The sequence below is a fragment of the Phascolarctos cinereus genome, unplaced genomic scaffold (assembly GCF_003287225.1).
Source record: "Phascolarctos cinereus isolate Bilbo 61053 unplaced genomic scaffold, phaCin_HiC Scaffold_2;HRSCAF=192, whole genome shotgun sequence".
Lineage (NCBI taxonomy): Eukaryota > Metazoa > Chordata > Mammalia > Diprotodontia > Phascolarctidae > Phascolarctos > Phascolarctos cinereus.
In genome coordinates, this window is record NW_027555625.1 from 326,999,856 (window position 1) to 327,013,283 (window position 13,428).

The 13,428-nt window shown below is 42.4% G+C and overlaps 1 protein-coding gene across 1 annotated transcript in view; it reads left to right on the forward strand.

Annotated features, from left to right (window-relative positions):
• Positions 1 to 12,557, forward strand: part of PIGU (phosphatidylinositol glycan anchor biosynthesis class U) — a 126,326-nt gene extending 113,769 nt beyond the window's left edge. Inside the window, exon 12 of the mRNA XM_020998862.2 lies at positions 11,800 to 12,557. Coding sequence (XP_020854521.1) covers positions 11,800 to 11,913 — 114 coding nt within the window. The 3' untranslated portion in view covers positions 11,914 to 12,557. The remainder of the gene's footprint in view (positions 1 to 11,799) is intronic.
• The last annotated feature ends 871 nt before the right edge of the window (positions 12,558 to 13,428 follow it).

Here is a 13,428-nt window from a genome sequence, read left to right on the forward strand (position 1 = left end):
TTTAGTATAGGAGCAGTCTGAGTAGAACAAGGAAAGTGCTTAATGATTATGTAATATGAGTTATTTATGTCGTCTCAAACTCAACGTAGCACTTTTTGTAGACATACATTATTTCATTTGAGTTTCCTAACAGCTCTGTGAGGCAGGTAGTGTAGCTATTATTATTTCTATGTAACCATGTGGAGTATTTGTTATGTGCTGTGTGGTTAACTGAACAAACAGACCAACTTTAGCTCTCACTGCTACTGGCTAGTTTCCACATTGTTTTCTTCCAGGTTCAAAACAGTCTAGCATGTATGAATTTTTCAGGAATAATTAGAATTCCTGAAATTATCTCTCTGATTAACCACTCCCCCCCCCACCCCAATACCTCAGACTGAACTAAAAATCACCTCTTCCTTTAGAGTTAATTTCCCTTCTCTTAATCCCAAACTGAATACTTGTAAATTTGGAATGCAAATCATTGTAAAAGCCCATAACCTTAAAAGCAATTTCAAATAGTATAGGAATATAAGTAAACATTTAACTGTATAGGCTCTGTGTGGTGTGCCTGCATGCTCTGTTTGTGTTTGTGTGTGTGTGTGTGTGTGTGTGTGTGTGTGTGTGTGTGTGTGTGTGAGAGAGAGAGAGAGAGAGAGAGAGAGAGAGAGAGAATTTTCCCTCTCCACTCCTCACCCACCCATTCCTCCTAGTTGGAGGTTAAACAGAAAATAAATTGGTCAGTTAGAGGGAGGAGTAGGATTTCTTTCCAGGCAGACTTGGGGAAACAAAGGGGAAGACTGGAGCTGTGGACCAGATTTAGTCATGTTACCGACCAGTCTGCTCCTGCTTGCCTGTGTGCATCTCTCCCTGACTTTGTTCATGCTTTGCTGTCTTCTTTCTTTGCTTTGAGAGGCCAACAATCCTCCTCCTTCTTTGTCCTTCTGATAGGCTTCTCAGCATCTCCCAGGAAGAAGTTCCATGTCAAAAGGCCTCAGAAATTTGGGGAACTATGGATAATTAACATTCGCATACCATTACGTTTCCATGGCAAAGGTCCTTGGGATCATGGGATGAGGGTTACATACATTTTACAGATGAAAAAATCTGAAAGGCTCAGAAAGGATAAGTGACTTGCAAAAGGTGACATAGATAGTCAGTGTTATAGCCAAAACTAGAACCCAGTTCTCTTAATCCCAGATCCAGGCTTCTTTCCATTGCACTGTGCTGCTGCAGCTTTAACTTTTCTCATCCTCAAAGCTCTTCAGCCTAGCAGATATACTGGGGTACTTCACAATGTGTATGTCTTTGTAACATTGTGTAGCACAAAATCCTGGACAACTTTCTACTTACCCTATATTTTCTTTCTTTCTTTCTTTCTTTTTTTTTTGGCTAGGCAGTGGGGTTAAGTGACTTGCCCAGGGTCACACAGCTAGTAAGTGTCTTGTGTCTGAGACTGGATTTGAACTCATGTCCTCCTGACTCCAAGGCCAGAGCTCTATCCACTGCGCCACCTAGCTGCCCCTACTTACCCTCTATTTTGCTGCTGACTTTCTTTAGCAGGCTCTGATCCCTTAAAATCTTTTAAAAACCAAAACATTTTCATTCTGCCCAGTTGATACCATGTTCAAAGCCGTACATGGATAGACATCTGGTTCTTCCTTCCTTGTATTTTACATACCTTTAGAAGTGAACTTCTATATGAGGATATGAGGAATTATGGATTCTGTTTACACAAAACTTTATTTAACAACCTCCCAGATTTGATTGTTTCATTTAGACCAATGGGAGAAATTGGTTTAATATAATAATATACATTAGATCAGATAATCATAAAATCCCACAGCTGGAAGATACCTGAGAGGTCATCTAGTCTTTCCCTTTATCCAATAAAAGAATCCCCTTAGCATTTCTGTTAAGTGCACATCCAATCCCTTCCTTTTCCTTCCCGTTCCCTCAGTGCAAACCATTCCATTGTTATTTAGCTCTGATTTGGAAGGTCTTTGTAGTTACTTAAAATCTGCATCCTCTATTTTCCACCCATTGGTTCTGTACTCTGGACATAAGGCTCTAATTTCTCTTCAACATGACTGTGCTTTTGATATTTGAAGACCACTAGTGACCATCCCACCATCCTTCCCCTACTCTTCAAGTCTCTTTTGTAGGCCAAGCATTTATTCTGGAGTATGTTTTCTTTTTCTTTTCTCCTTCCTTCCTTCCTTCCTTCCTTCCTTCCTTCCTTCCTTCCTTCCTTCCTTCCTTCCTTCCTTCCTTCCTTCCTTCCTTCCTTCCTTCCTTCCTTCCTTCCTTCCCTCCCTCCCTCCCTCCCTCCCTCCCTCCCTCCCTCCCTCCCTCCTTCCTTCTTTCCTCTTTCTTTTGTCTTATATCACCTTAATTTCTAAATATATACTCCCTTCCTTTCCATAGTGAGCCATCCCTCGTAAAACAGAATTTTTTAAAAAAGAGAGAAAAAAGCATTTTAGTAAAACCAACTAATCACATCAACTGAACCTGACAGCATCTACAGTATGGCTACATTTTCAAAATATTGCCCCCACATACAGCTGTTGTTTTCTGTTAAAATCACTGATACTTACTTAGCAGTTACCAAGGCCATATCTTGCTGCTGCAGGGCTTCTAGACTCAGAATACCAGTTCCAATTGATGTACTACACTTAGACCTTTCTGCTTGTTAATGGCTTTTTAACTGCTTGTGCAAACAAGTGACTTTAGGGACCCACTGGATGGAGACCCAGAGAGACTATTAGCATGTATTAAGCACCTAATTTGTACCAGACACAGTGCTAAACACCAGGCTTACAAAGAAAGGTAAAAAATAGTCCCTTTGTAATCCACCTTAGGAAGGAATGGAGAGTCTTAATTTGTATCAAGGTGTATAATTGGTCATGTTCCCAAGGGAGAGTTGTTCCAGACCTGTCATTTAGTCTTTTAAAAAATTAAGTTTTATTGATTCTTTTTGTTTTTACATCAGTTATTTATAAATATACCATCTTGCCATTGTAGCAAAAATAAAAAAGTTAAAGAAAACTAACTGCTCAGATAGACTTTTATTCCTGACACATGTCCCGAGTCATGAGAATTGTTGCTTGAATCACACTTTGATACTTGAAAGATCTATGATCTCATCAGTATGGGTCCTCCCTTTGCTGATGGAGATCACAATCTCCCCACACTTTCTCATCCTATGATATTCTTTCATGTTTTTCCTGGAATCATCTTTAGAATAGCCACCCATTGTACTGCAGTCCTTGCTCTGGTTCTGTTAATATTTATGGATACCAGTGCAGCAGTCAGGCTGTCTCATTTTTATTTTTCCTTCCCAATTTTTGACTGGTCCAGCTCATTTGCCTGTCAACATGTCTTTGATGATGTCTTTTGCTCCTTGCATGCAAGTTCTTTTTGGCAATATGCTGCTACTTTACATTTAGGATGCATATTTCCATTACCCTTTGGCTCCCCTACAATTCTGATTTTTCTAAAATTGTAGTGGTGGGGCAGCTAGGTGGTGCAGTGGATAGAGCTCTGGCCTTGAAGTCAGGAGGACCTGAGTTCAAATCCAGCCTCAGGAGGGGCGGAGTCAAGGTGCCAGAGTAAAAGCAGTGATTTGCTTGAGCTGTCCCCCAAGCCCCTCCAAATACCTGTAAAAAATGGCTCTAAACAAATTCTAGGGCAGCAGAACCCACAAAAAGACAAAGTGAAACAAATTTCCAGCCCAAGACAACCTGGATTAGAAAGGTATATCACACCGGGTAGGTAGAGGAGCACAGTTTGGCATGGGTGCGCAGGCCACAGCGAACTTGGAGCAGGCCTCAGAGAACTGAATCACGGGCAGCTGTGGCAGTTTCCAGACTTCTCAACCCATGAACGTCGAAGACAACTTAGAAGGTCAATAGGAAAAGTCTGTGTCTGTGGTGAGACAGAAGCGAGGGGCCCCAGCCCCATTCCCCGAGCACTGCACCAGGGCAGCGTCTGCCTCTAGAGCTTCCGGCCCACAGACTGAGGGGGTATCGAGTGGCTGATCAGAGGGGGAGTGCAGGGATCTTTCTGCTGGTACAGTATTCTCTTGCTTTGCCCGTGCTTGGATCTGGGTCACAGACACAGACAGTGGTTGTCCTGGGGCGAGGAGGAGTGCTGGCATGGTTGAGCTTGTAGTGGTGGTAGAGTGGAAACCCTCACAGTTCCAAGACAGAAAAGGGTGCTTGTGGTCACTCATAGACCAGAGCACAGGCCAGGAAAGGAGTGAACACCTCACCTTTGATCATAGCACCTTGGAAGAACTGAAAATTTTCAGTTCCCTAGAAGTATCTCTGAAAACAGCTGCACAAAACCCCTGAAGCTTGGGACAGTACATTCTCCACACTGGAAGCAGACTCCTACCTTAACAAAGCATTTATAACTCAAGTAATTGGCTGGGATCATGAGCAAGCAGTGTAAAAAGAATCAGACCATAGAATCTTTCTTCGGTAACAAAGAAGATCAAAACATACAACCAGAAGAAGACAACACAGTCAAAGCTCCTACATCCAAAGCCTCCAAGAAAAATATGAATTGGTCCCAGGCCATGGAAGAGCTCAAAAAGGATTTTGAGGAGCAAGAGAAGTAGAAGAAAAACTGAGAGTGATGCAAGAAAATCATGAAAAACAAGTCAACAGCTTGCTAAAGGAGACCCAAAAAAATACTGAAGAAAATAACACCTTAAAAAAATAGCCTAACCCAAATGGCAAAAGAGGTCCAAAAAGCCAATGAAGAGAAAAATGCTTTAAAAAGCAAAATTGGCCAAATGGAAAAGGAAGTCCAAAAGCTTACTGAAGAAAATACTTCCTTAAAAATTAGAATGGAGCAATTGGAAGCTAGTGACTTTATGAGAAATCAAGACACTGTAAAACAAATCCAAAAGAATGAAAAAATAGAAAACAATGTGAAATATCTCATTGGAAAAACAACTGACCTGGAAAATAGATCCAGGAGAGAGAATTTAAAAATTATTGGACTATCTGAAAGCCATGATCAAAAAAAGAGCCTAGACATCATCTTTCAAGAAATTATCAAGGAAAACTGCCCTGATATTTTAGAACCAGAGGCAAAATAGAAATTGAAAGAATCCACTGATCTCTCCTGAAAGAGATCCCCAAAGGAAAACTCCTAGGAATATTGTAGCCAAATTCCAGAGTTCCCAGGTCAAGGAGAAAATATTGCAAGCAGCCAGAAAGAAACAATTCAAGTATTGTGGAAACACAATCAGGATAACACAAGATTTAGCAGCTTCTACATTAAGGGACTGCAGGGCTTGGAATATAATATTCCAGAGGCAAAGAAGATAGAATTACAACCAAGAATCACCTACCCAGCAAAACTGAGCATAATCCTTCAGGGATAAAAATGGACATCCTCTGAAACAGAGGACTTTAAAACATTCTTGATGAAAAGACCAGAGCTGAACAAAAAATTTGACTTTCAAATACAAGACTCAAGAGAAACATGAAGAGGTGAACAGGAAAGAAAAATCATAAGAGACTTATACAGGTTGAACTGTTTACATTCTGCATGGAAAGATGATATTTGTAATTCATGAGTCCTTTGTCAGTATTAGAATAGTTGGAGGGAAAAAATTATATGGATGTATATAGATAGATAGATTGGTAGAGGGCACAGGGTGAGTTGAAGATGAAGGGGTGATATTTGGAGAATAAAATTAAGGGGTGAGAGAGGATTGTACTGGGAGGAGAAAGGGAGAGGTAGAATGTGGTAAATTATATCACATAAAACGGACAAGAAAAGGCTTTTACAGGGGAAATGGGGGAAGGTGAGAAGGAATGAGTAAATCTTATTCTCATCAGATTTGACTTATGGAGAGAATAACATACACACTCAATTGGGTATGGAAATACATCTTACCGTATAGAAAATAGGTGGGGGAAGGGGACAAGAGAGCAGGAGGATGATAGAGGGGAGGGCAGATTGGGGGAGGAGGTAATCAGAAGCAAACACTTCTAGGGAGGGACAGGGTCAAAAGAGAGAGTAGAATAAATGGGGGGTGGGATAGGATGAAGGGAAATATACTTAGTTTTTCACAGCATGACTACTGTGGAAGCATTTTGCATGAGTACACATGTATAACCTGTATTGAGTTGCTTGCCTTCTCAGTGAGGGTGGGTGGGGAGGGAGGAAGGGAGAAAATTTGGAACCCAAAATTTTAAAAACAAAAGATAAAAAAAAATTGTTTTCATGTGCAACGGGGAAATAAGATATACAGGAAATGGGGTATAGAAATCTATCCTGCCCTACAGGAAAATTGAAGGGGAAGGGGGGGAGAGAGATATAAGAGAGGGCAGATTAGGGGTATTCAGAATGCATGCCATTTTGGGGTGGGGGGGAGGGACGAGATGGGGAGAAAATTTGGAACTCAAAATCTTGTGGAAATGAATGTTGAAAACTAAAAATAAATAAATCATTAAATCCAGGCCCAGACACTTGACACTTACTAGCTGTGTGACCCTGGGCAAGTCACTTAACCCCGATTGCCTCACCAAAAAGCAAGATAAATAAATTTAAAAAATAAAAATTGTCATGGTCTCAGATTGGTAGCTGTATAGTATCACTAGAACAATATTGGTTTTTTTTTTCTAATGGGATTTTTGCAACAGCCAGTTGCTTTGAATCATTAGCTACGATGCATAGTTTCCTAAATGAGATTCAGCCCAGTTTCTTCCTTCTGTTCACTTGTGGACCTAGATCATTAGTGTATTGATGCACTCAATGTGTTGCCTGTCCAGCTATATGCCATAGCCTAGGGCCAGACAGTATGTGCCTTCCATACATTTTGTTTTTCCTGTATGGCTAGCTAGGCCACTTTTTTGAGTAATCACCGAGGAGACTTTTTAGTGTTCCAAGGTTCTGTGTGTTACATAGTGTTAATCTGTGAATCTCAGCATCTGTAAAACCTAATCTTGAATCAAGAATTCATATATTTTTTGGTCTTTATTCAGGACGTCACATCCATGACGGTGTTGTAACACTGAGCTTATGCTTGTTTGCTGCCTTACTTGATGTTGATACCCTGTAGCTCTTAGAACAAAGTCTTTCTGTGATTGCATCTACCTTGAAACCTCCTGTGATTTTAGGGTTCCATGGTATAGAAGACACCCTGTTGAAAGAAATTCTTTTAACCTGCATTGGGCTGTACTTATCAAATGCTTTTTTGAAATCCACTAACAATAAATAGAGAAAAAAGTTATGTGTCCTTCATCCTTCCCGGTTCATCTTCTGCAGAAAATGGTTTCCAAAAACCTGTTTGCTTCTCATATTTTTATTGATACCATTACATACATTACACACACACACACACACACACACACACACACACACACACACACACACACACTATCCTTGTAGAGATTTTAAAACAATGAAAAAATAGGACCAGTAGATGCTGGTATTTTTTTGTTTGCCCCTTTATTTTGGTAAGGGTACTGTCTGATCTTTTCCAGTTTTTTGGAGTCATCTTTGAGATACTTTAAAAAACTAATCTCTGATTGCCTTTAAAATTGTGTTGGCTCCAGCATCAATTTCATCTATGCTATGTTTGGTATGCTGAATCATCATACAGGATGAAAATGGACAAACCACCTGAATTAAAGAATTTTTTTTTTAAATTGGAGTGCAGCTGAAGTGGCTTCATTCTTCTGTAGGAAGAATTCTTTGTGTATTAGGTAGAGCACCGTGTGCACGCATGATTCAGGCGATTCTCAGAAGCATTTATTAAGCATCTTTCTGCACATGGTGCTAATTATTTGCTAATTACCAGTATATAGCAGTGAAGAAGCTTTGTTTCAAACTCTGTGGGGTAGGACAGGAAAGTAGGGGGCCCTCCATGGGGGTACAGCAGCCAGAGATTCGAATAGCTCAGCTGAACAGGAATGGTTAGCAGACTGAAGCTGAGCAGGAACTGTTTCTTAGCTGTAGGAGACCACCTATTTGCCAGTCCTGTGGCTGGGGCTGCACAGGGTTTATAACCATTTATAAATTCACATGTGAAATAGGAACAGCTTCCCCTTTAATTCCCCAGAATAGTTCTCAGAGAAAAATAGGACCTTTCTGTGTCGGAGTGGGAATTTTTTGTTTGTTTCTTGAGAGTTATCGACCCATCAGGGATAAAAACTAATCAAGGACTACATATAAGTAGAAAGCAACTTAATTTTTATGAAAGAAATATGAAATGTTCAGTTCATCTACTTTATAAACTTTTTTTGTGATCGATTTGGTAGCTGTCAAAAACAACAAGTCAAACAGACAAAACAAGGAGCAAAATCTTACCCATATCTCTAACCTATTAAGGCAGAAACAAGAGAATTAATGAATAACAGACAAATGAATGAGATGCTTTTGTTCTGTATCCTCTTTTAGACCTTTCTGAAATTCTGCCACCTTTGGCCTATCTTTCCTTCTCTTTCCAAAATGTAGTTGGAGTTAGTATGCATACAAGCTCTGGTTCTCCTAATTTTACTCTGGCATCCTATAGATCTTTCCGTATTTCCTTCCATTTTTTGGCACTATGATATTCTATTACAGTATATTGAATATTTTACTTAGGCATTTTGTTTTTTACACCCCCATCCCTACCTTTTCTGTCCCTAGAGTGTCCGCTCATATTAAAACACACACTCACACTCACATAATACAACCTCTAAAATACATTTAAGCAAAATTGTCTGGTATAGTAACTGCCTTTAACAAAATATAGCATGTTCCACACCACTATATTTTCACCAAGAAGAAAAAAAAAGTATTTTCTATTATTAGTCATCTGGAGTCAGTGTTTATCATTTCATTAGATCTTCATTCCTGTCTTTTAGTATTGTCTGCATTAACATTATTGTAGTCATGAATATATAATTTTTCCTGGATATGATTTCTTCATTCTGTATTAGTCCATATAAATCTCATGTGACCTTGAATTTCTCATATTCATAGTTCCTTACAGTAAATAGTATTCTGTTATATTCATACCCCCTTCCCCATTTGTTTAGCTATTCCTCAGGCAATGGGCATTTGCCTCATTTCCAGTCCTTTGTTGACACAAAAATTTCTGCTAGAACTATTGTATATATATATATATAAGACCTTTCTTTCGGTTGTTGCCCCCTCCTGGGGGTATATGCCTAACAGTGAGATTGATGGGTCAAAGAATATGTGTGGTCGTCACTTTTTTGTATTCCAAGTTGATTTTCAGAACAGTTCTGCCACTAGTGTGCCTGTCTTCCCGAAGCCCTTCGATATTCATTTTGATTTACTTCATGTGGTGCTTTTGTCTTTTACCATCCCTGCCAGTCTGATGGGGGTGAGGTCATATTTGTGCCTAGTCTTTCGTCAGCCACGTGGGGAGATTCTTCACGCTTGCTGATAGATTGCACTGGTTCCGACCCTTCGACTAGCAAATTAATATCTCACACTGTATTCAGCTCTTTGTTGGTTATATATTGCCTTTTTTTCTTTTACAAATAGAGCAGCTTTGAATGTTTTTGTACATATAGATCCTGTTCTCCTTTTTTATTATATTTTCTGGAATACAGTCAGCAATGGAGACATAGGGTCAGAAGGTCTAATGAATTTTATGACTCATTGCTTGTCAATCTGCCCTCAAGTTTATGTTCTTTTGAATTAAAAAACAGAGGAATACAAAACTTTAATCAGTTAATACGACAAATAATAGGCACATTCAGTTTATTTTTATAGCCAGAACATTGTTATCATATGTATGGTGGCAAACAAATGAAATTAGCCGGGAGTTGGTTAGATCTAACCAGGGTTTTCTCTATCCACCCTTCTTCATGTTGGGGAGGCCCGCTGCGTTGACAGCTTCTCTTTAAGACTGTCAGCTTCATGAGAGCAGGGACTGTGTCTTATTTATCTATTTATTTCCACCAGTGCCAAGCATGGTCCTGGGTGCATAGCTTCTCTTTTTTTCTTTAGTCTCACCTGCCAGTCAGAGATGTCTCTCAAGGAAGCCAGTGTCGAGGCTAGGGTGTGACTTCTTGTAGAGGGAGGAGCTGTTCCTCTCAACAAGCCTGAGTAGGTTCCTTGGGTTGGTCATACTTTTCTTCCTGTTGCTTTGTCCGGTCATAGCCCTGTCCAGTGCAGTGCCCCTTTATTTCCCATCTCATCCTCCTTTTGCAGTTACCAGGCTGCCAGCTATTGGTGTCGGGTCACAGCTGGAGCAGATCTGCTTTCTCCAAAACTAAAGAATCAGCTTCCTTCTGACCTCTTTAGGACAAAGGGGCCAAGGGCTGCCTGGTGGAGGATGTGGGGAAAACAGGAAATAGCAGATTTTCAGGGGCAGAGTTAGCTCTTCTGGGGAGGCTTCCAGGGCCCTCTGTACCACACCATTGTGGCCCTTCCACCAACTCCCTTCACCCATTCTTTCTTCCCCATGGCCCATGTAGAACACCAGAAGACCTGAGAAACTGTTCACAGTTTGTGCTTGGGTACACTTCTTATCCTAGAGGCTGAGATTCCTGAGTCCTCTCAACTGTAATGTCAGTCCCCATCTTCCTCCACCACTTACTTTGGCTGTTTTTATAGTATTCATAGCTTTTCTCTGTTCCTGTGAGATGGTCAGTCTGGAGAAGTCTCAGGCTGAGGAATAATAATCCAGTTGTGGCAAAGTGTATACAGGCAGCCAGGTGTTGGGTGGATGCAGTGGGTAGTAATGAATTTGAATCACAGCCAAGCATTGCAGTGGAAAGGGCACTAGGCTGGGTAGTCAGGATATTTGAGTTCCAGTCATGGCTTTACTACTTTTTGGGACAGTTCCCCAGAAGAACCTCGTCTGACTAGTTGGCCAAGGGGCAGCCATCTCCTGTCCTTGGATCTGGGCGTGGGCTTGAAGCTATTGCTTTTAGGCAGTTAGATGGAGGGACCAGTGAAGAGTGCTGGCAGAGTTCTGGGATGAAGGGCCTCCAGTCCATACCACAAGACCAGGCCGCACTCTCTTATTTGCCTTCTACTTGTCTTTCCCTTCTGGGAAAGTGAAGGGCCAGCTCTCCATGGAATCAGATCAAGGTATCTCAACATGGTCTCTAAGGGAAATGTTACCCCTTTCCTGTCCCTCATCACTGCTTTCTTTTTAGCTTCTGTCTTGACAACTTTCCTGGGGTGCAGTAACCCTTTTTCTATTTAGCTACAGTCCAGAGTGGATAATGGTCTCAGAGTCAGGATATCTAAGTTTTAAGACCTACTTCTGCCATGTAACAGGTGTGGGACCTTGGGGAAGTTACTTCTCACTGAGCTTTTCAGTTTCTTCATCCATAAAATGGGGTTAATAATATGGCTGTGGTGAGGAAGGCTTTTTGCAAACGTTAAAACAGTGTAAAAATGAGAACTATTGCCTCCCTTCCAAACCTTGTGGAAAACTCCTTCAAGAAATAGTTGCTTATTAAACGTGCATGGTCCTGTTACACCATTCTGTCATAGCTTTCCAGCCCCTAACAGGCTGTGATTTGGGGTACACTTTAGGCCCTTCCTTACAGTAGAAGCCCTGGAGGTGACAGGCTACAATGTTGTTGGTTTGGTTTTTTTTAATGAGGCAATTGGGGTTAAGTGACTTGCCCAGGGTCACACAGCTAGTCAGTGTCAAGTGTTTGGTCTGAGGCCAGATTTGAACTCAGGTCCTCCTGAATGCAAGGCTGGTGCTCTATCTGCTGTGCCATCTAGGTGCCCCAGGCCACAATGTTATGAGGCATCAGAGGGGGTGGGGTTTGGCAAGTGTGTGAATCCTCTCATTGCCCTTTCTACTCCCCCCAGATCCTGTTCATCTCAGATTATTTCTACGCCTTCCTGCGGCGGGAGTACTACCTCACTCATGGCCTCCACCTGAAGCGCCAGGATGGGACTGAGGCCATGCTGGTGCTCAAGTAGTGAGGGGCCAGCTGGCCCTGCTGAAGATGGACTCCTCTGAGACCAAGCTGGGGAGAACTGGGGGTGGGCTGAGCTGCTGCGCCCCCTCCCCTCATCTTGGCCCTACTTTGGGGAGGGCTTGGTTTAGAGGTCAGGGGGAGCTCGTGATGCCTTCACAGACCTGGATCCTTGGAACTCCAAACAAGAGAACAACTATCAACAAAGGCCCCTTTGGGAAGTGAAGCCTTCAGCATGGAGGATGAATAGTCCCCAATTGGGAAATGGCTGAGTCTGCCTTGGGCCCCTCCTCCTTGGGGAGCAGTGGAGGGCCTTGGGTGAGTTGTCTCTTCTCCCTGGAAACCACGGTTTCAGCAGGTCCTTCCCCCATCATTCCCCCAAATCCTAAACCCTGTTTTGTCTCCCTTGCTTTCCATAGATTATTCCTTGTCCACCTCAGCAAGGTCCAAGTTACCCGTGGTCTTTATTCTCCCAGGCCAAAGTATTCCTTCCTCTGCCCTTTATTCTCCCAAGCCAAAATCTATTCCGACATACCCTTCCCCTTCCCTTTCTCTTGAGCCTGGATGGCCCCTTTCCCTGTGAACCTAAAAGTCAGGCAGAGCTTTGGTGTGTTATTGATGCTGAATAAATGTCTTTTTCATAGTCAATACTGGTTGTCTGTGGAAATGAGAAAGGGCTAGGGAAAGCCAAGCTGGGGAGCAGACTGAAGTGAGGGTACAGACCTGAGTTCTGAGGCCTGTACTCCAGTGGGTTTATCTGCCCTTGGACCTGGAATGGAGGCCCACACCCCTAACGTAGTCCTGGGCTATTGTGCTGGAGGCCCAGGACCTCAGGGCTAAGTGTCAGGGAAAGATAGCAGAGGCTCAGAGCTTGTTGGGGCAGTGGCTAAAGAAGGCTCCTTGGGTCATTTTGCTTTTCTCCCCAGCCATCCCTCTTTTCCTTTTGGGATAGAGGTTTAAAATCAGCCCCTTATGTGTGTGTAAGACTTAAAATTTTACAACACAGAACTTTGTGTGCATAGGCACGTCTTTCCTGAACAGGCCCTGCCCCCCCAACTCCAGGGAGGATGCTCATGCTCCACACACTAGCTGGTCTTGTTACGGAAGGTGCTTTGGGACTCACAGGCCCATTAGAGCCAAGACAGACTACTGGGGAAGTGCCTGTTTGAGGGTAATAACCATGAGTGCTGGCTCAATGATAATGAGATAGGGTTTCTCATGTGGCACTGAGAAGAGTCCTGTCTTGGAGTAACAAGGATGTATTCTGAAGGACACATATTTGGACATGGAAATCAAGTTCCCTGCCTGCAGAAGAGGCATGTGAATACCAGCCTGAGGGATGCTGGAGATACAGCAGCCAGGCAAAAGTTACATCTTAGGCCAGGAAGTCGGCTGGGTCAGTCACTTTGTGCCTGCAGCTCTGGAGGAGGGAAAGGGCCCAGCATCTTATCTGCATTTAGTGTCCAGAAGGACCAGGCTGTGTCGCTGTGGAGGCAGAGAGGGAACACTGGCCCAGAGC